The 22,711-nt window shown below is 38.5% G+C and overlaps 1 protein-coding gene across 1 annotated transcript in view; it reads right to left on the reverse strand.

Annotated features, from left to right (window-relative positions):
• Positions 1-22,711, reverse strand: part of RPS6KA6 (ribosomal protein S6 kinase A6) — a 186,298-nt gene that overhangs the window by 20,194 nt on the left and 143,393 nt on the right. The window contains exon 18 of the mRNA XM_048213614.2: positions 20,653-20,814. Coding sequence (XP_048069571.1) covers positions 20,653-20,814 — 162 coding nt within the window. The remainder of the gene's footprint in view (positions 1-20,652; positions 20,815-22,711) is intronic.

Raw genomic sequence — 22,711 nt, forward strand, 5'->3', positions numbered from 1 at the left:
GAAACTGGACCACTTTCTAACACCGTACATGAAAATACACAAAATGGATTACAGACGAAAAATAGATTAAAAACGTAAATGTGAGATAGGAAATCATAAACATCCTAAAAGAAAACTGAGGCAATAACCTCTTTGACACTGGCCATAAGAACATTTCTCTAGATCTCTAGATGAGATCAGGCACATTCAGGGTGTTATAGCCATAGACATGTAAGTTTTTTCTTTCTTTAAAATTTTGCGATGTAGTTTCTTCTAACAAGTGGACCAAAATACACTCAGGATAGACTGTATTGCTCTGTTCTGTTCACCTGTCTGTATATATTCCTTCTTTACTTTTTCTTTTTTTGTATTTTAATTTTTACAGTTACATTCCATCTTTTCATTGTATTTAATTTATATTTGTACATATATAAGTGTTTTTCTTTCTGTACAATTTTGGGGTCTACTTATCTAGCAAATGGACCAAAATACACACAGGATCCAGTGTATTGCTCTATTCTGTTCATCTGTCTGATTATATTCTCTCTTAAATTTTTTTTTTCGTTTCGGATCTCTTCTGATTTGTTCAGTAAATATTTCTCTGGGGTTGTTATTGCCATTTTAGTATTTTGTTCTCTTTTTCATCTACTCTTCTCTGGAAAGAATGACAAGAAGGAAAAACTCACTGCAAAAAAGAGAACAAGAGGCAGTAATGACTGCCAGGGACCTAATCAGTATGGACACAATTAAGATATCAGAACTAGAGTTCAGAATATCCATTATAAAGATACCACCTGAGCTTGAAAAAAGCATAGAAGACCCTAGAGAATCACTTTCTGGAGAAATGAAAGAACTAAAATCTAATCAAGTTGAAATAAAACAGGATATTAATGAGATGAAATAAAAAATGGAGGCTCTAACTCCTACAATAAACGAGGCAGAAGAGAGAATTAGTGATATAGAAGACAAAATGATGCAGAATAAAGAAGATGAGAAAAAAAGAGATAAACAACTACCGGATCACAAGGGGAAAATTCGAGACATAAGTGATACCAGAAAGTGAAACAACATTATAATAATTGGGATCCCAGAAAAAGAGGAAAGAGGGGCAGAGGTATATTGGAACAAATTATAGCTGAGCACTTCCCTAATCTTGGGAAGGAAATAGGCATCGAATTCCAGGAGACACAGGGAACCCCCCTCAAAATCAGTAAAAATAGGTCAAGACCCCGACATATAATAGTGAAACATGCAAATCTCAGACACAAAGAGAAAATCCTGAAAGCAGCTCGGGACAAGAGGTCCATAAACTACAAGGATAGAAATATTAGAGTGGTAGCAGACCTATCACAGAGATCTGGCAGGCCAGAAAGGGCTGGCATGATATATTCAGTGTACTAAATGAGAAAAACATGCAGCCCAGAATACATTATCCAGCAAGGCTGTCATTCAGAATGGAAGGAGAGATAAAGAGCTTCCAGGATAAAAAGAAACTAAAAGAATATGTGACCACTAAACCAGCCATGCAAAAAATATTAAGGGGGGGGGGTCCTGTAAGTGAAGAGAAAGCTGAAGAATAACATAGACCAGAAAGGAACAGAGACAATATATGGAAACAGGGACTTTACAGGTAATACAGGGGCACTAAACTCATATTTTTCAATAGTTACTCTGAATGTAAATGAGCTAAATGCTCCAATCAAGACACAAGATCTCAGATTGGAAAAAAAGCAAGACCCATCTATATGTTGTCTACAAGAGACTCATTGTAGGTCCAAATATACCTCCAAATTGAAACTGAGGGGGTGGAGAATACTTTATCATGCTAACAGACCTCAAAAGAAAGCTGGGGTAAAAATACTCTTATCAGATGAACTAGATTTTAAACCAAAGACTATAGTAAGAGATGAAGAGGGACACTATATCATACTTAAAGGGTCTTTCAAACAAGAAGACATAACAATTATAAATATTTATGCTCCTAACTTGGGAGCAAACAATTATATAAACAAATCAATAACCAAATTAAAGGAACACATTGATAATAATATAATAATAGTAGGGGACTTTAACACTTCAATCATGGCACTGGAGAGATCATCCAAGCAGAAGATCAACAAGAAAACAAGGCCTTTGAATGACACACTGGACCAGATGGACTCAACAGATGTACACAGACCATTCCATTCTAACATTAACAGAATACACGCATTCTTCTCGAGTGCACATGGAACATTCTCCAGAATAAATCACATAGTGGGTCAAAAATCAGATCTCCACCAATACCAAAAGTTTGAAATTATTCCCTGCATATTTTCAGACCACAATACTTTGATCCTAGAACTCAATCACAAGAGGAAAATTGGAAGGAACACAAAAACATGGAGGTTAAAGAGCATCATACTAAAGAATGAAAGGGTCAGCCAGGAAATTAAAGAAGAATTTTAAAAATTCATGGAAAAATGAAAATGAAAACACAACTATTCATAACGTTTGGGATGCAGCAAAGGCCATCCTAAGAGGGAAGTATACAGCAATATAAGACTTTCTCAAGAAAGAAGAAAGGTCTCAAATATACAACCTAAATTTACACCCAAAGGGGAAGGAGAAAGAACAGCAAATAAAGCCTAAATAGAGGAGAAGAAGATAAATAATAAAGATGAGAGCAGAATTCAATTAAACAGAAAACAAGAGTAGAACAGATCAATGAAACTAGGAGCTGGTTCTTTGAGAGAATTAATAAGATTGATAACCCCCTGCCTAGATTTATCAAGAAGAAAAGAGAAATGACCCAAGTAAATAAAACCATGAATGAAAGAGGAAGATCACAGACATGACCGAAGAAATACAAACAATTATAAGAACATATTATGGGCAACTATATGCCAACAAATTAGACAATCTGGAAGAAATGGATGCATTCCTAGAAACAGATAAACTACTTGAGACATATAAACTACCAAACTGAAACAGGAAGAAATAGAAAACCTGAACAGACCCACAACCAGGAAAGAAAATGAAGTAGTAATCAAAAATATTGAGATTATTCCCTGCATATTCTCAAACCACAGTGCTTTGAAACTGGAACTCAATAACAAGGAAAAATTTGGAAGAAACTCAAACACTTGGAAACTAAGAACCATCCTGCTTAAGAATGATTGGGTAAACCAGGAAAATAAAGAAGAACTAAAGCAATTTATGGAAACCAGTGAGAACAAATACACAACGGTCCAAAACCTATGTGTGACTGCAAAGGCAGTCCTAAGGGGAAACCAGATAGCCGTCCAAGCCTCACTCAAAAGAACAGAACAATCTAAAAAGCAGTCCTTATGTTCTCACCTTAAGAAGCTGGAGATAGAACAGAAGAACAGGCCTAAGCCACAGGTGAAAAGACAATTCATTAAGATTAGAGCAGAGATCAATGAATTAGAAACCAGAACTACAGTAGAGCAGATCAACAAAACTAGAAGCTGGTTATTTGAAAGAATTAATAAGACCAATAAGCCACTGGCCAGACTTAATAAAAAGAACAGAGAAAGGATGCAAATTAATAAAATTATGAATGAAAGGTCATGATCATGACCAACACCAAGGAAATAGAAAGGATCATTAGAAACTATTATCAACAACTATATGCCAATAAAATAAACAACTTGGAAGAAATGGATGCCTTCCTGGAAACCTATAAACCACGAAGACTGAAAAAGGAATAAATTGGTTATCTAAACAGACCAATTAATCGTGAAGAGATTGAAGAAGTGAACAAAAACATCCCAAAAAACAAGAGTTCAGAGCCTGATGGAATCCCTAGGGAATTCTACCAAACATTCAAAGAAGAAATAATACTATCCTCCTGAAGCTGTTTCAAAAAATAGAAACAGAAGGAAAATTACAAAACTTATTCTATGAGGCTAGTATTACCTTACCCCAAAACCACGCAAAGACCCCATCAAAAAGAATTACAGACCGATATCCCTGATGAATATGGATGCCAAAATTCTCAACAAGATCCTATCTAATAGGATCCAACAGTACATTAAAAGGATTATCCATCACGACCAAGTGGGATGCATCCCTGGGATGCAAGGGTGGTTCAACATTCGCAAATCGATTAGTGTGACAGATCACATTAATAAGAGAAGAGACAAGAAAGATATGAGCCTTTAAACTGATGCAGAAGCATCTGACAAAATACAGCATCCTTTCCTGATTAAAACCCTTCAGAGTGTAGGGATAGAGGGTACATTCCTCAATTTCATAGAAACCACCTATGAAAAGCCCACAGCGAATAACATTCTCAATGGGGAAAAGCTGAGAACCTTTCCCTTAAGATCAGGAACACCACAAGGATGCCCAAAATCACCACTACTGTTTGACATAGTACTGAAAGTCCTTGCAACAGCAATCAGGCAAGAAATAATAAAAGGTATTCAAATTGGCAAAAAAGAAGTCAAACTCTCTCTCTTCGCAGATGACATGATACTTTATGTGGAAAACCCAAAAGACTCCACCACAAAATTACTAGGACTCATACAACAATTCAGTAATGTGGCAGGATACAAAGTCGATGCTCAGAAATCAGCTGCATTTCTATACACGAACAATGAGACTGAAGAAAGAGAAATTAGGGAATCCATTCCATTTACAATAACATCAAAAGCCATAAAATACCTCAGAACAAACTTAACGAGAGAGGTAAAGGATCTATACTCTAGAAACTACTGAACACTCATGAAAGACATTGAAGAAGACACAAAAAGATGGAAAAATATTCCATGCTCATGGATTGGAAGAATAAACATAGTTAAAATGTCTATGCTACCCAGAGCAATCTACACTTTCAACACTATCTCGATCAAAATATCAATGACATTTTTCAAAGAGCTGGAAACAAACAATCCTAAAATGTGTGTGGAACCAGAAAAGACCCCGAATCACTAAGGAAATGTTGAAAAAGAATAACAAAGCTGAAGGCATCACATTGCCAGATTTCAAGCTATACTACAAAGCTGTGATCACAAAGACAGCATGGTACTAGCAGAAAAACAGACACATAGAACAATGGAACAGAATAGAGATTCCAGAAATGGACCCTCGGCTCTTTGGGCAACTAATCCTTAACAAAGCAGGAAAAAACATCTAGTGGAAAAAAGACAGTCTCTTCAATAAATGGTGCTGGGAAATTGGACAGCTATATACAGAAGAATGAAACTTGACCACTCTCTCACACCATACACAAAGATAAACTCCAAATGGATGAAAGACCTCGATGTGAGACAGGAATCCATCAAAATCGTAGAGGAGGGCATAGGCAGCACCTTCTACGACATCGGCCACAGCAACTTCTTTCATGACATGTCTCCAAAGGCAAGGGAAACAAAAGAAGAAATGAACCTGTGGGACTTCATCAAGATTGAAACCTTCTGCACAGCAAAGGAAACAGTCAACAAAACAAAGAGACAACCCATGGAATGGGAGAAGATATTTGCAAATGACACTACAGATAAAAGGCTGGTATCCAAGATCTATAAAGAACTTCTCAAACTCAACACCCATGAAACAAATAATCATATTAAAAAATGGGCAGAAGATGTGAACAGACACTTTTCCAATGAAGACATACAAATGGCTAACAGACACATGAAAAAATGTTCAACATCGCTAGCCATCAGGGAAATTCAAATCAAAACCACACTGAGATACCACCTTATGCCAGTTAGAATGGCAAAAATTGACAAGGCAAGAAACATCAAATGCTGGAGAGGATTGGGAGAAAAGGGAACCCTCTTACAGTGTTGGTGAGAATGCAAGTTGGTACAGCCACTTTGAGAACAGTGTGGAGGTCCCTTAAAAAGTTAAAAATAGAGCTACCCTATGATCCAGCAACTGCACTATTGGTATTTACCCCAAGGATATGGACGTAGTGAAGAGAAGGGCCATATGCACCCCAATGTTTATAGCAGCATTGTCCACAGTAGCCAAAATGTGGAAGGCGCTGATGTGCCCTTCAACAGACAAATGGGTAAAGAAGATGTGGTCCATGAATACAATATGGAATATTACTCAGCCATCAGAAAGAGTGATGTTACCCAATATTTGCATCATATGGATGGGAATGGAGGAGATTATGCTAAGTGAAATAAGTCAAGCATAGAAAGATAATTATCATATGGTTTCCCTCGTTTGTGGAATATAATGAATAGCAGGGACAGCAGGAGAAGGAAGGGAATAACGAAGGGGGGGTAAACAGAAGGGGGAATGAACCATGACAGACTATGGACTCTGGGAAACAAACTGAGGGTTTTAGGGGGGATGGGTGTGGGGGGATGGGCTAGCCCAGTGATGCGTATTAAGAAGGGCACGTATTGCATGGAACATCGGGTGTTATATAGAAACAATGAATCATGGAACACAACATGAAAAACTAATGATGTACTGTAGCTGTTCAATAAAGTCTCATAGGATTTAAAAAAAAGACAAATCTCATGAAAAATTTGAGGAATACACAAAGAAATGGAAAAATTTATCCATGTTAATGGACTGGAAGAAGAAATTTTTAAAATGTATATGGTACCTAGAACAATCTATAAATTCAATGCAATCCATATCAAAACACCATCAACTGTCTTCATAGAGCTGGAACAAATAATCCTAAAATTTGTAGGGAAGCAGAAAACACTCTGAATAGCAAAAAGAATATTGAAAAAGAAAACCAGAACTGGTGGCATCACAATTCCGGACTTCAAGCTGAATTAGAAAGCCATAATCATCAAGAAAGTATGGTACTGGCACAAAAACAGACACATTGATCAATGGAACAGAATAGAAAACCCAGAAATGGACTCTCAACTCTATGGTCAACTAATAATTGAAAAAGTATGAAAGAACATCCAATACAATAAAGACAGTCTCTTCAACAGATGGTGTTTGGAAAATCAGAGAGCCACAAGCAGAAGAATGAAACTAGACAATTTCCTTATACCATACATAAAAATAGACTCAACAGTGATGAAAATCCTAAATGTGAGTCAGGAGTCCTTCAAAATCGTAGATAAAAACACAGGCAGCCACCGATGTGACCTCGGCCTCAGCAACTTCTTGCTAGACTCGTCTCAAAGGCAAGGGAATCAAAGGCAGAAATGAACTATCAGGACTTCATCAAGATAAAAAGATTTTGTACAGCAAACAAACCAGTCACCAAAACCAAAAGAGAACACAGTGGGAAAAGGTATTTGCAAATGACATATCAGATAATGGGCTAGTATCCAAAATCTTTAAAGGACTTATCAAACTCAAAACTCAAAGAACAAATAATCCAATCAAGAAATGGGCAGAAGACATGAACAGACATTTCTCCAAAGAAGACATACAAATGGCCAACAGACACATGAAAAAATGTTCCACATCACTTGTCATCAGGGAAATACAAATCAAAACCACAATGAGATACCTCCTCACACCAGTCAGAATGGCTAAAATTAACAAGTCAGGAAATGATAGATGTTGGCGAGGATGCAGAGAAAGGGGAAGGGTCTTCCACTGTTGGTGGGAATGCAAGCTGGTACCCCCACTGTGGAAAACAGTACAGAGGTTTCTCAAAAAGTTGAAAATAGAGCTACTCTACAACCCAGCAATTGCACTACTAGTTATTTACCTCAAAGATACAAATATAGTGACCTGAAGGGCCACCTGTACCCAAAGTTTATAGCAGCAATGTCCACAATAGCCAAATTATGGAAAGAGTCCAGATATCCAGTGACATATGAATGGATAAAGATGTTACACACACACACACACACACACACACACACACACACACAATGGACTACTACTCAGCCATCAAAAAATGAAATCTTCACATTTGCAACGTGGATGGAACTAGAGGGTATTATGCTAAGCAAAATAAGTGAATCAGAGAAAGACAATTATCATATGATATCACTTATATGTGAAATTTAAGAAACAAAACAGACGATCGTGGGGGAGAGAGGAAAAAATAAAACAAGATGAAATCAGAGAGGGAGAAAAAGCATAAGAGACTCTTAAATAGGAAACAAACTAAGTGTAGCTTGTGGGGAGTGGTGTGGAGGAAGGGGTGTGGAGGGATGCGTAACTTGGTGATGGACGTTAAGGGGGGCACCTGATATAATGATCACTTGGTATTATACAAGACAGATGAATCACTGAACTCTATCTCTGAAACCAATAACACATTATATGTTAATTATTTGACTTTAAATTCAAAACATTAAAAAAAATGAACTTTTCTCTACACATGTCTCTGGAAGCAAGGGAAGCAAAAGCAAAAATAAACTATTGGGACTAGATCAAAATAAAAACCTGCACAGCAAAGGACACAATCAACAAAACTAAAAGGCAACATCCTGAATGAGAGAAGATATTTGTAAATGGCATATGCAATAAAGGATTAGTACCCAAAACATGTAAAGAACTTATAGAACTCAACACCCAAAAAACAAATAATCTAATTTAAAAATGGGTAGAAGCCATGAATATACATTTTTCCAAAGAAGACACAGATGGCTAATAGACACATTAAAAGATGCTCAACATCACTGATGATCAGGGAAATACAAATCAAAACTACAATGAGATATCACCTTATACCTGTCAGAATAGCTAAAATCAAAAATACAAAAAATAACAGGTGTTTGTGAATGTGTAGATAGGGGAACCCTCTTGCACTGTTGGTGGGAATGTGAACTGGTGTAGCCACTCTGGAAACAGTTTGGAGATTCCTCAGAAAGTTAAAAATAGAACTACACTGTGATCCAGCAATTGCAATACTAGGTATTTACACAAAGGACACAAAAATACTAATTCAAAGGAATAGATGCACCCCAATGTTTACAGCACTAATATCTCCAACAGTCAAATTATGGAAATAGTCCACGTGCCCATCAACTGATGAACAGATAAAGAAGCTATATAGAGGCACGGTGGAATATTACTCAGCCATAAAAAACAATGAAATCTTGCCATTTGCAATGACATGGATAGAACTAGAGAGTATTATACTAAGCAAAATACATCAGTCAGAGACAGACGAATAGCATGTGATTTCACACATATGTGACATTTACAAAACAAAACAGAGGAGCAAAGGGGAAAAAAGGAGACAGAAAGGCAAAGCAAGGCAGACCCTTAAGTACAGAGAATAAACTGATGGTTACCAGAGGGAAGGTGCATGGCAGGATGGGTTAAATAGCTGATGGGGATTAAAGAGCACACTTGTGATGAGCAATGGGTGTTATATGGAAATGCTGAATCATTATATTGTACACCTGAAATTAATATTACACTGTATGTTAACTGGAATTTAAATAAAAACTTAAAAATATAAAAATAAATAAACCCACTTCTAAAGCTTTTAGGTATAAAAGCAAAATATAACTATTATTAATGCACTAACAAGGCAAATTGTATAAGCAGTGGCATGGACATTTTATTTATAAAAAATCTAAAAATATTAGTGTTTGGCTTTGACAATTACCAGACATGAATAACGAGTATCTATCTGATGTAAAATTGAAGATATAGTTTTTTCCTGGTCAAAGTGTACTTAGAAGAACAAACATGCAAACTTGAAAAGCTAATATCAGGGGCGCCTGGGTGGCACAGTCATTAAGCATCTGCCTTCAGCTCAGGGCGTGATCCCAGCGTTCTGGGATCGAGCCCTACATCAGGCTCCTCTGCTAGGAGCCTGCTTCTTCCTCTCCCACTCCCCCTGCTTGTGTTCCCTCTCTTGCTGGCTGTCTCTGTCAAATAAATAAATAAAATATTTTTTAAAAAAGCTAATATCGAAATACCTATATAACTGGCTTAGGTAAATAATAGTAGGGACCACAAAGGCTCTAATAAATGATGAGGTATTGCTAAACAACTCACATCAGACAACTTCCATCCAATTTATTGTACGTTCCTTTAAGTCAGGATCATTTTTAGACTTCAGTACACATTAAATATTAGTAAAAAATATCATGTGTTTACTTTTATAAAGAATAAAGTATTTCCAGAGATATATTAATTTTTGCAACACATAATAGTAGAAAAGGACATCAATGAATTAAACCTTAGGATGTTGATTGATACATATCAAAAAATGAACAAATAATTCTTCCTTATTAATAAGAGAAAATTGTACTAATTAGAATATCTCTTAGCATATAAGGACTCTATTTACTATGATGAAATAGTGAATTTATACTTGCATAAATGCTATTATTTATTCAAATATCTGCATGGACTTGAATCTTTCTGATTCTAGTTTAAAAGATAATGCATTTCATATACATTATTACTAATTTTTGAAAAGGTCTGAAATTTTAGAAACAAATTGTACCTAAAACCTCTGAATTTCATTCATAAAAATTAGAAATATTAATTTATTACTAGCAGAAGCTTCAGCACTTGATAATAAACCTTTCAAAGTATTCTGAAAATAGAAATACTACCCAAAGATAGTTGAAACACTAGTTATGGAGAAGTATTCTCCAGGTGCCCACCTGAAAACCTTCACTAGTACAGGGAAAGGGGTTAAGATGGTGGAGTATGAAGGGGACCCTATGCTTGTCTCATCTGTCAAACACAGCTAGATAAATATCAAATAATTCTGAACACCCAAGAAATCAATGGGAGGATGGACAGAACAAAGTGCACAACTACAGGGAGAAAAGAGGCCTCATCATGGAAGTAGGAGGTGCAGAGACGTGATTTGGGGGAGAAAAGAATCATAGGTGGTTCAGAATGAAGGAGCTCTGTTGACAGAGAGGAGAGAGAAAGCGTGAGGAGTTCAAAGGGGATTGCACAAGAAAAACATTTCCCCAAAACCACTGACTGGGAAAACAAAAGGGGCTGAGGGGTCCCGTAGGTTTCACTGGGAGAGACAGATCCCACTCCTGGGTGTGCACTGGGGAGAGGTGGCACTGCCACGTAGGGGACAAAAGAGTTGGCAGGCCCCATTGCACTGCCTCACTCATTAGCATAAGAGCAGAGACCGCTGCTGAGGGCAGCTAACCTGGACACCAGCTTTTTGCTGTTCTTTACTATAAACTCCAAAACTCTGTACACTCATGCGACTGCCCTTCTGGGACAAACCAGCACCAGCCAGTGTGGTGAGATCCTTCCCCAGAGGAACAGCATGGGTCCAGGCCATGCTGGGTTCCTAAAATTTGGAGTTTTGAAACCTAGCTGGCATGCCTGAGATAAAACACAGGATCACTGCTCCACCAGGTGGGAAAATGGCTCAGACACAGACAAAGCAAAGGCAAAGATCTGAGGGATTCCTGGGCCCCCCAGGGAGAGATTGTTCACTCTTCTGGGTGGGTGAACTAGACAGCTGTGGGTGTGAACTTCCTTCTCCGGGGACAAGAGAACAGTCTGACATCATTTCTCCCCCTGCCCATCAGCACAGATGGAATTCAGTGAGCAGCACAGGTACCATAGTGGAGACTTGAGCTGCTTATACCACGCCCTGTCTTCCTGTGCTCTGAAGATGCTTTTTCACTAGGGCAAGTGTGCCTGAGAGCCACAGCAGCAGTGGGTCCCTCCCCACAAAGACCAGCACAACCCCTTCTCCCCTGCACACACCAAATCAACTAACCATAGAATACTGCAAAACTTCAGCTCTAGTGGAAATAGGATTTGGCTTCTTTTAACATGCAGACAACTACTTAAAACTCGACACACACTGGACAAGGTGCAAACACTCTCTACTGCAGGTAAGGAGAAATTGTGCAGGGGACTGACCTGAGGAAAAGAGCACCCAAAACACAACAGCAGACGGCACAGAGCATACAGCAGAAATACTACCTGAAGCACCAGGCCCCACAGTATAGGACATCTTCTTAATATAGCCATTACTCTTAGTAGCAGGAAGAATAACAGGCTCTGCTAAGACACAGAAAAGATAAAACACTAGACAAAATGCTAAGATGGAGGAATTCATCCCAAAATAAAGAACAAGGTCATGGCCAGGGAGCTAATTGAAGGAGATAATATTAGTAATATGCCTGAACCAGAATTTAAAACAACAATCATAAGGATACTAGGTGCATTTAAGAAAAGCACAGAATACATCAGGGAGTCACTTGCTGCAGACATAAAAGACCTAAAATCTACTCCGGCCAAAATAAAAAATGCTAGAGCCAAGATGTGAAACTGACTGGATGTAATGACCACAAGCAGGAAGCAAGCAGAAGAACAAATAAGTGATAAAGAAAATAAAGTTGTGGAAAATAAAGCTGAAAAGAAGAGGGAAAGAAAAATATTGGATCACTAATGTACACTTAGGGAACTCAGCAACTATATGAAGCATAGTAACATTCATATCATAGGAGTCCCAGAAGAAGAGGAGAGTGAAAAATGGGTGGAAGGTTTTTTTTTTAGGAAATTATAGCTGAAAACTTCCCTAATCTTGGGAAGGAAACAGACATCCAAATTCAGGAGGCACAGAGAACATCCATCAAAATCAAAAAAGCAAGCTAACACCAAGATAGATCATACTTAAATTTGCAAAATATAGTGATAAAGGTAAAATTCTAAACGGAACAAGAAAAAAACTAGTCCCTAACTTACAAGGAAAGACAAATAGCATCAGATTTCCCCACAGAAACATGGCAGGCCAGAAGAGAGTGGCATGATATAGTCAACTTATTGAATGGGAAAAAAAATGCAGTCAAGAATACTTTATCCAGCAAGGCTGTCATTCAGAATAGGAGATATAAACAGTTTCCCAGATAAAGACTAAAGGAGTTTGTGACCACTAAACCAGCCCTCCAAGAAATATTAAAGGGGACTCTTTGAGTGGGAAAGTAAGACCAAAAGCAACAGACTAGAAAGAACAGAGAACATCTCCAGAAACACCTACATTACAGGTAATACAATGGCATTAAATTTCTATCAATAATCTCTCAATGAAAAAGAAGTAAATTATCTAATCAAAAGTTATAGGGTATCAGATTAGATAAAACAAAACAAAACAAGATCCATCTATTAGCTGCCTAAAAAGAGACTCATTTTAGACCAAAGGACACCTGCAGATTCAAAATGAGGGGATGGAGAACCATTCATCATGGTAATGGATGTCAAAAGAAAGCAACAATAGCCATACTTATATCAGACAAACTAGATTTTAAACCAGAGACTGCAGAGAGGGGGAAAATATGGCAGAGGAGTAGGGAACACTGTTTTCAGCTGGTCCTCTGAATCGAGCTGGATAGGTACCAGACCATTCTGAACACCCATGAAATCAGCCTGAGACAGAGGAAGATACATCTGGATCTCTACAAACGAACATCTCCAGCGCTGAGTATTGAGGTACGAAGCATGGAGCCATGAATCCGTGCACACATATAGGAAGATAAACGGAAGGGGGAGGGAGCCACTGCGCTCGGGTCCCAGGAAGCAGTAGCCACCTGCATTGGGGATTGGGCCGGACTCGCGGACTAGCACCCGTGAGAAAGCAGACAGAGACCCTGAGCCCAGGAACGCGCATGCAACCAGACCGAAAACAGAAGCTCCAGAGTGCACACTCAAACTAGATTGAAACAGGGAGCTGGGGAGCACGCGTGGGAACCGGGGTGGCTAGCGTTGTTAGAAGCACAAAGGACAGAACCGTGCCAGCCCTGGAAGCGAGGGCTGGGAGAGTGGCTGTGCTGCACACATCCTGGGATGCTGCAGGGTTTTTAGAAATGCCCACAGAAACAGAGTTAAAGTGGCCAGGAGAACTCAGTGAAGAGCAGACTGTAATCTCTCTGTTCTGAGACAGATGCTAGGATATGGCCACTGCTGCTCTGACTCTCAGAAGAGCCACAGAAAACCTCCAGGGAAAGCTGCCAGAGAACAAAATCCTGGAAATACCAGCTCACAGTGTGCCCATTCCCATCCCCCCTCACAGGGGATGGGGCAAGTCTACCCAAACAGGGTTGCCTGAATATCAGCACGGCAGGCCCCTCCCCCAGAAGGCAGGCTGAAAAATCAAGAAGCCCACATCCCTAAGGTCCCTATAAAACAAGTGCACACTCCCTGGGTCCTAGTCAATAATTTGGGCTCTGGGCAACCCCACAACCTCTCCTCATCAGAATGATGAAGAGGAGGAACCCTCAGCAAAGAAAGGACACAGAGACTGTGGCCTCTGCCACAGAACTGATGGATATGGTATAACCAAATTGTCAGAAATGGAGTTCAGAGTAGCAATGGTCAAGATGATGTGTAGGCTTGAAAAAAAATTAATGAAAATATGAACGAGAATATAGTATCTCTAAGGGCGGAAATGAGAGTGAATCTGGCAGAAATTTAAAAAGCTATGAATCAAATGTAGTCTAAACTAGACGTTCTGACAGCGAGGGAATATGAAGCAGAAGAACGAATTAGTGAATTGGAAGAAGGGATGGTAGAAGAGAAAGTAAAAACGGAGACATGGCTCAAAAAATTCCAGTCTCAAAAAATGTAGATTATGGGAGATTACTGACTCAATGAAATGTTCCAATGTGAGAATCATCAGATTCCCCAAAGGGGTGGAGAAAGAAAGGGTCTAGAAGAGATATTTGAACAAACTGTAGCTGAGAACTTCCCTAATCTGATGAAGGAAACAAGCATTCGTGTACAAGAGGCAGAGAGGAACCCTCCAAAGATCAATGAGAACTGAAAGACACCATGACACATAATAGTACAATTCACAAATATTAGATCCAATGATTCAATATTTAAGGCGGACAGGGGGAAGAGAATCCTCACCTACAGGGGTAGGAACATCAGAATAATGTCAGACATCTCTACAGGGGCCTGGCAAGCCAGAAAGGTCTGGGAAGACATATTCAGAGCACTAAATGAGAATAACATGCAGCCAAGGATCGTTTATCCAGCAAGACTGTCATTCAGAATGGATGGAGAGACAAGGAGCTTCCAAGAGCAGCAGAAACTGAAAGAATATGTGACCAGCCAAGTGAGCCCTACAAGAAATATTAAGAGGGGTTCTATAAAAGTAAAAAGACCCCAAGAGTGATAAAGAACAGAAATTTACTATCTATAGAAACAAAGACTTCACAGGCAAAATGATATCATTAAAATCATCTCTCTCAATAATCACTTGCAATGTGAATGGCCTAAATGCTCCCATAAAACACCACAGGGTTGCAGACTGGATAAACAGACATGACCCAACCATATGCTGCCTACAAGAGACTCATTCTGAACCTAAAGATACATCCAGGCTGAAAGTGAAGGGATGGAGAACTATTTTTCATGCCAATGGACCTCAAAAGAAAGCTGGGGTAGCCATTCTCATATCAGACAGATTAGATTTTAAACTAAAGACTGTAGTTAAAGATACAGAAGGACCCTATATTATTCTTAAGGGATGTATCCAACAAGTGGATATGAAAATTATAAATATCTATGCCCCCAACAGGGGAGCAGCTAGATACACAAGCCAACTCTAACCCAGAATAAAGAAACATAGAGATAATAATACGTTAACAGTAGGGGACCTCAACACTCCGCTCTCAGCAATAGACAGATCACCAAAGCAAAAAATCAACAAAGAAACAAGAGCTTTGAATGACATACTGGACCAGATGGACCTCACAGATATATACAGAACACTACACCCCAGAATAACAGAATACTCATTCTTTCCTAATGCACATGGAACATTCTCCAGAATAAATCCTGTGCTGGGTCACAAAACGGTCTCAACCGATACCAAAACACTGAAATTATACCCTGCATCTTCTCAGACTACGGTGCTTTGAAATTGGAACTCAATCACAAGGAAAAATTTGGAAGAGACTCAAACACTTGGAAACTAAGAACCATCCTGCTCATGAATGAATGGATAAAACAGGAAATCAAAAATCAATTTAAACAATTTATGGAGACCAAAGAGAATGAAAACACAATGGTCCAAAACCCTTTGGACACTGCAATGGCAGTCCTAAGGGGAAAATACATAGCCATCCAAGCCTCACTCAAAAGAGTAGAAAAATCTAAAATGCAGTTTTTATATTCTCACCTCAAGAAGCTGGAACAGCAATAGAAGAACAGCCCTAATCCACACATGAGAAAGCAGTTGATCATACTAGAGCAGAGAACAATGAATTAGAAACCAGGAGCACAGTAGAGCAGATCAACAGAACTAGAAGCTGTTCTTTGAAAGAATAAATAAGATAGATAAGCCACTGGCAAGACTTAGTCAGAAGAATAGAGAAAGGATCCAAATTAATAAAATTATGAATGAAAAGGGAGAGGTTACAACCAACACCAATGAAATAGGAAGGATCATTAGAAACTTTTACCAACAGATTTATGCCAATAAATTAAACAACCTGGAAGAAATGGATGCCTTCCTTGAAACCTATAAACTACCAAGTCTGAAACAGGAAGGAACTGATTTTTTAAACAGACAAATTAATTATGAAAAGATTGAAGCAGTTATTAAAAACTTTCCGAAAAACAAGACTCCAGGGCCTGATGAATTCCCCAGGGAATTCTACCAAACCTTCAAAGAAGAAATAATACCTATTCTCCTGAAGCTGTTTCAAAGAAAAGAAACAGAAGGAAAACACCAAACTCAATATATGAGGCCAATATTACCTTGATTCCTAAACCAGGTGAAGACCCCATCAAAAAGGAGAATTATAGACCAATTTCCCTGAGGAACATGGACGCCAAAATTCTCAACAAGATCCTAGCTAATAGGATCCAACACTACATTAAAAGGATTATCCATCATGACCAAGTGGGATTCGTCCCTGGGATGCAAGGGTGGTTCAACATTCGCAAATCAATCAGTGTGATACATCATATCAAAGAGAAAAGAGTCAAGAACCATATGATCCTCTCAATAGATGCAGAAAAAGCATTTGACAAAATACAGCATCCTTTCCTGATTAAAACCCTTCAGAGTGTAGGGATAGAGGGTACATTCCTCAATTTCATAGAAACCACCTATGAAAAGCCCACAGCGAATAACATTCTCAATGGGGAAAAGCTGAGAACCTTTCCCTTAAGATCAGGAACACCACAAGGATGCCCACTCTCGCCATTATTATTCAACACAGTACTAGAAGTCCTTGAAACAGCAATCAGACAACAAAAAGGGATAAAAGGTATCCAAATCGGCAAAGAAGAAGTCAAACTGTCTCTCTTCGCAGATGACATGATACTCTATATGGAAAACCCAAAAGAATCCACCCCCAACCTTCTACAAGCTATAGAGCAATTCAGGAATGTGGCGGGATACAAAATCAATGCTCAGAAATCAGTTGCATTTCTATACACGAACAATGAGACTGAAGAAAGAGAAATTAGGGAATCCATTCCATTTACAATAGCACCCAAAATCATATGTTATCGCGGAGTTAACCAGAGACGTAAAGGATCTATATTCTAGAAAATACAAATCACTCTTGAACGACATTGAATAAGACACAAAAAGATGGAAAAATATTCCATGATCATGGATCAGAAGAATTAACATAGTTAAAATGTCTATGCTACCCAGAGCAAGCTACACTTTCAATGCCATCCCGATCAAAATACCAATGACATTTTTCAAAGAACTGGAACAAACAGCCCTTAAATTTGTGTGGAACCAGAAAAGGCCCCGAAACACCATGGAATTGTTGAAAAGGAAAAACAAAGCTGGGTGCATCACATTGCCGGATTTCAAGCTGTACTACAAAGCAGTGATCACAAAGACAGCAGGTTACTAGCACAAAAACAGACACATAGACCAATGGAACAGAATAGAGAACCCAGAAATGGACCCTCGGCTCTTTGGGCAACTAATCTTTGATAAAGCAGGAGAAAACATCCAGTGGAAAAAAGACAGTCTTGTCAATAAATGGTCCTGGGAAAACTGGACAGCTACATGCAAAAGAATGAAACTTGACCACTCTCTCACACCATACACAAAGATAAACTTCAAATGGATGAAAGACCTTGATGTGAGACAGGAATCCATGAACGTCCTAGAGGAGAACATAGGCAGCAACCTCTAGGACATCAGCCACAGCAATCTTTTTCATGACACATCTCCAAAGGCAAGAGAAACAAAAGATAAAATGAACTTGTGGGACTTCATCAAGATAAAAAGCTTCTGCACAGCCGAGGAAAGAGTCAAGAAAACTAAGAGGGAGCCCACGGAATGGGAGAAGATATTTGTAAATGACACTACAGATAAAAGACTGGTATCCAAGATCTACAAAGAACTTCTCAAACTCAATACGTGAGAAACAAATAAACAAATCAAAAAATGGGCAGAAGATATGAACAGACACTTTTCCAATGAAGACATACAAATGGCTAACAGACACATGAAAAAATGTTCAAAATCATTGGCCATCAAGGAAATCCAAATCAAAACCACACTGAGATACCACCTTACGCCAGTTAGAATGGCAGAAATAGACAAGGCAAGAAACAACAATTGTTGGAGAGGATATGGAGAAAGGGGATCCCTCCTACATTGTTGGTGGGAATGCAAGTTGGTACAGCCACTCTGGAAAACAGTGTGGAGGTGCCTTAAAAGTTAAAAATTGAGCTACCCTATGATGCAGCAATTGCACTACTGGGTATTTACCCCAAAGATACAGATGTAGAGAAGTGAAGGGCCATAAGGACCCCAAGGTTCATAGCAGCATTGTCCACTTAAGCTAAATCATGGAAGAAGCTGAGATGCCCTTCAACAGATGACTGGATTAAGAAGATGTGGTCCATATATACAATGGAAAATTACTCAGCCATCAAAAAGAAAAATTTTTCAACATTTGCTGTAACATGGACGGGACTGGAGGCGATAATGCGACGTGAAATAAGTCAAGGAGAGAAAGACAATTATCATATGGTTTCACTCATTTATGGAACATAAGAAGTAGGAAGATCAGTACGAGAAGAAAGATAAAGAAAGGGGAGGTGATCATAAGGGGGAATGAAGCATTAGAGACTATGGACTCGGAAAAAACTGAGGACTTCGGGCGGGGTGGTTGGGGAATGGGATAGGCTCGTGATGGCTTTTCAGGAGGGTACATATTGCATGGTGCACTGGGTGTTATACACAAGTAATGAATCATTAGATCAAAATCTAGGGATGCACTGTATGGTTACTAACATAATAAAAATATTATTATTAAAAAATAAAAAGTATAGATTAAAATACATTCTCTAGGTACATAATTTTTATATGGCAAACCTCTTATAAAAAACATGTAAAGTTGGTGTTATCCTTCTTCAACATCAACATCTTAAAGGAATACATTAAATTTTAACTTGGGAATTTTTTAGTATTAATGTTATTTTTCTATTTTCTATATTTCTATTTTCATTATTAGATACACTATTTTACATACCTGAAACCAATAACACTGTATGCTAATTTTACTTCAATAAAAATAGTTTTCTAATATATACTTATTAAAATACAGATTTGTTGATATTTATATGTGAATATCTTGCTATAGCTGATGTGAATTATTATCTTGAAAGGGATAGTATTTGATATAAAAAATCAGAAAATTGCACAAGAGATAGGAATTTATCCTCAAATTATTTTATTCATTTTCTCTGACTTGGAAAATTCAATTTTTAAAACCTGAAACTTTTTGTGTATTTTGCTTTGGGCTGAACATATAATTCATAGAGTTTAGCATTATTCATAACATATAAGAACAGTTTCTAATTTATAAACAAAGAAATTATATGGCCAGTGCCATCCCTGATTCATTTTTTAAAATTTATTTTAGAGAGAGAGTGGAGGGGGGGAGCCAGAGGTAGAGGGAGAGGGAGTCTTAGGAAGATTCCGTGCTGAGCTGGAGCCTGACTTGGGGCTCAATGCCACGACCCTGAGATTATGACCCTAGCTGAAACCAAGAGTTGGATGCCCAACCGGGTGTGCCACCCAGGTGCCCCGCCAATTCATTTTTGATCAACCATACTTTCACTGCTGTGGGAGTTGCTACTGTCAAAGCTCCCATCCCCAGTATCAGAACTAACTGTTGGAGTTTGATAAATGTGAAACCTATACCCCTCAATCTCCCCTGACTCACCTTTCCTGACTCTTCCCTCTAAGATCTACATATGAGTGGTATTTGCCAAGAAAAATCCCCCTGCTTATAAAAATCCCTGTGAAGCTGTTTTCTCCAGGAATTAGATCTTAAAGACAATCAGGGGTGGTATTGCCCTTATGTATAATGTATAATGTTAAATAATATAAATTACCTCTTTTTCAGCAGAAACTGAAATATCTGAAAATCTACCCTGGCTTTATTACTAAGTAAATGCTGGGTCTTGAAAAACTTTTTTAAAGTACTTTGAGCCTCAGTTTCTTCACTTAGAATATTTAATATGTTGAAGATGGGGTTATCTCTATTCTCCCTTCCAGCTCTACAAGTGTATGATTCTGATGCTAGTACATAACCCAACAGAAAAGAGTAGTCTGATGATTATATATTCAGGCTGTTTTTGGATGCTAGTTACTAGTCTGAATATTTATGTTAGAGGTTATCATAATTCACTGATTTAAAGAGCTTTATAATTGGGAAAGGATAAGATTACTCAGCTTTTTACCTATCAAATTTTAACATATACATGACGTCATATATATTCAACTAAAGGAAAAGAACAAAAGGGCAATACTAAAGTTTTAAAGAATACCTCAGGTGCTACAAAGTTGGCAGTGTAGCATGGAGTTAAGAGAAGTCCATTTTCCCCTCGAAGTTGTTTTGCAAACCCAAAATCACAGATTCTAATGGAGTCTGCATTGGCTGATTCATCCATATATAAAATATTACTAGGTTTAAGATCACGATGAACAACCTTGAACATAAAAGAAAAACAAAACCAAAACCATTACATTTCTATAGTGAACTAAACATCTATGAAATAAAACACTAAAAGGTTTTCCAGGAGAGGATCTTTCAAAATCATAAAATTTTGAAAATGGCACTTTCTCCAACCATGATAGCCCTGACAACCTGAAGTATACAGAAGAAATTATCTCTGTCCAATAAATGTTCCAGTTTCTATTCAAGCCATAAGTTTTGTTAACCATTTCCAACCTCAAAATATCAAAACTAAATTCTCACTTCCGTTTCTGGAAATAATAGATTAAGACCCTACTTAACACTCTCCTCTCCACAGTAAACAGCTCTAAAAGTTGAACATAATTAAAAAATAACTACCTGAAGGTACTGGAGAATGAACAGAAGCAGACAGACTCTGACGGGAAGTAAACAGTTTGTTGAAGGAGGGAATATATGGAGCTATAAGTAAGGTTCCCATATCTGTGTTTTTTAGTCTAGGGTTAAGTGCACTTCCTATGTCACACAGTGATGGTGAAAACACATGTGGAAAAGCCCACAGTCTTTCTGGCTGGGAGGATCAGAAAAGAGATGCTAGGAAACGGTGAATGTTCAGGAGGAATTCTGTCAGGAACAGAGCTAGAACTGACCCTGAATCAAAAATGTACAGAAGAGGCTCAATGTAATTCAAACAAAGATAAAAGATACAGAGACCAGAGCTGCTGCCCCAAAAGCAGAATTTTCAGTGCAAACCCTTCCAAGAAAATTATCCACCAAAACAAAACAATAATCATTGAAGAAAAAATAACAATATAAAAAATCTCCATAACTTAGTATTCAAATGTATAATATATAATCCAAAATTATCTCATATACAAGGAACCAAGAAAATGGAACACAGTTTCAAGAAAAGAGAAAATCAATCAATTCCAACTCTAAGATGAACCACATTGGACCTAACAGACAAGGACTTTAAAGTGGCTATTATTACATGTGATGTGATGAAGGTGCTAACTAATGCCATGGTGGTAATCATGTTACAGTACATAAGAGTATCAAATCAACATGCTGTACCTCTTTAGATTTACATAATATTATATGCAATTATATTGTAATAAAAATGTATTATTCAAAATTTACAAAATAAATATAAAAGAACTATTAAAAATAAAGTAGCTATTATATCAATGAAACAAAACAAAACCGTTTTCTTTTTTTTTTTTTTTTTTTAAAGATTTTATTTATTTATTTGACAGAGATAGACACAGCCAGCGAGAGAGGGAACACAAGCAGGGGGAGTGGGAGAGGAAGAAGCAGGCTCCCAGCGGAGAAGCCTGATGTGGGGCTCGATCCCAGAACGCCGGGATCACGCCCTGAGCCAAAGGCAGCCGCCTAACGACTGCGCCACCCAGGCGCCCCCAAAACCGTTTTCAATGCATGAAACTCTCAGAAGAAAAACAGAAGGGAGAGTTAAGATGGCGGAGGAGTAGGGGTCCCCTTTTCCAGCTGGTCCCGAGTCGAGCTGGATAGGTACCAGACCACGGAATCAGCCTGAGATGCAGGAAGATACAGCTGGATCTCTACAAAAGAACATCTCCAGCACTGAGTATTGAGGTACGAAGCAGGGAGCCATGAATCCGCACACAGATATAGGAAGATAAACGGAAGGGAGAGGGAGCCGCCATGCTCGGGCGCCGGGAAGCAGTAGCCACCTGCACTGGGGAGTGGGCCAGAATCCCGAACCGGCACCCACGAGAGAGGAGACAGAGACTGTGAGCCTGGTAACACGTGCGCGTCCAAACTGAAAAGCGGAGCTCCAGAGCACATGCGAACCATACTGAAACAGAGCTCCGGAGCGCGCATGGGGGCGGCTGGTAGCTGGTAGTGTTAGAAACACAAAGGACAGAGACAGG

This window comes from Ursus arctos, chromosome X, assembly GCF_023065955.2.
Source record: "Ursus arctos isolate Adak ecotype North America chromosome X, UrsArc2.0, whole genome shotgun sequence".
In the NCBI taxonomy this organism is placed as follows: Eukaryota; Metazoa; Chordata; class Mammalia; order Carnivora; family Ursidae; genus Ursus; species Ursus arctos.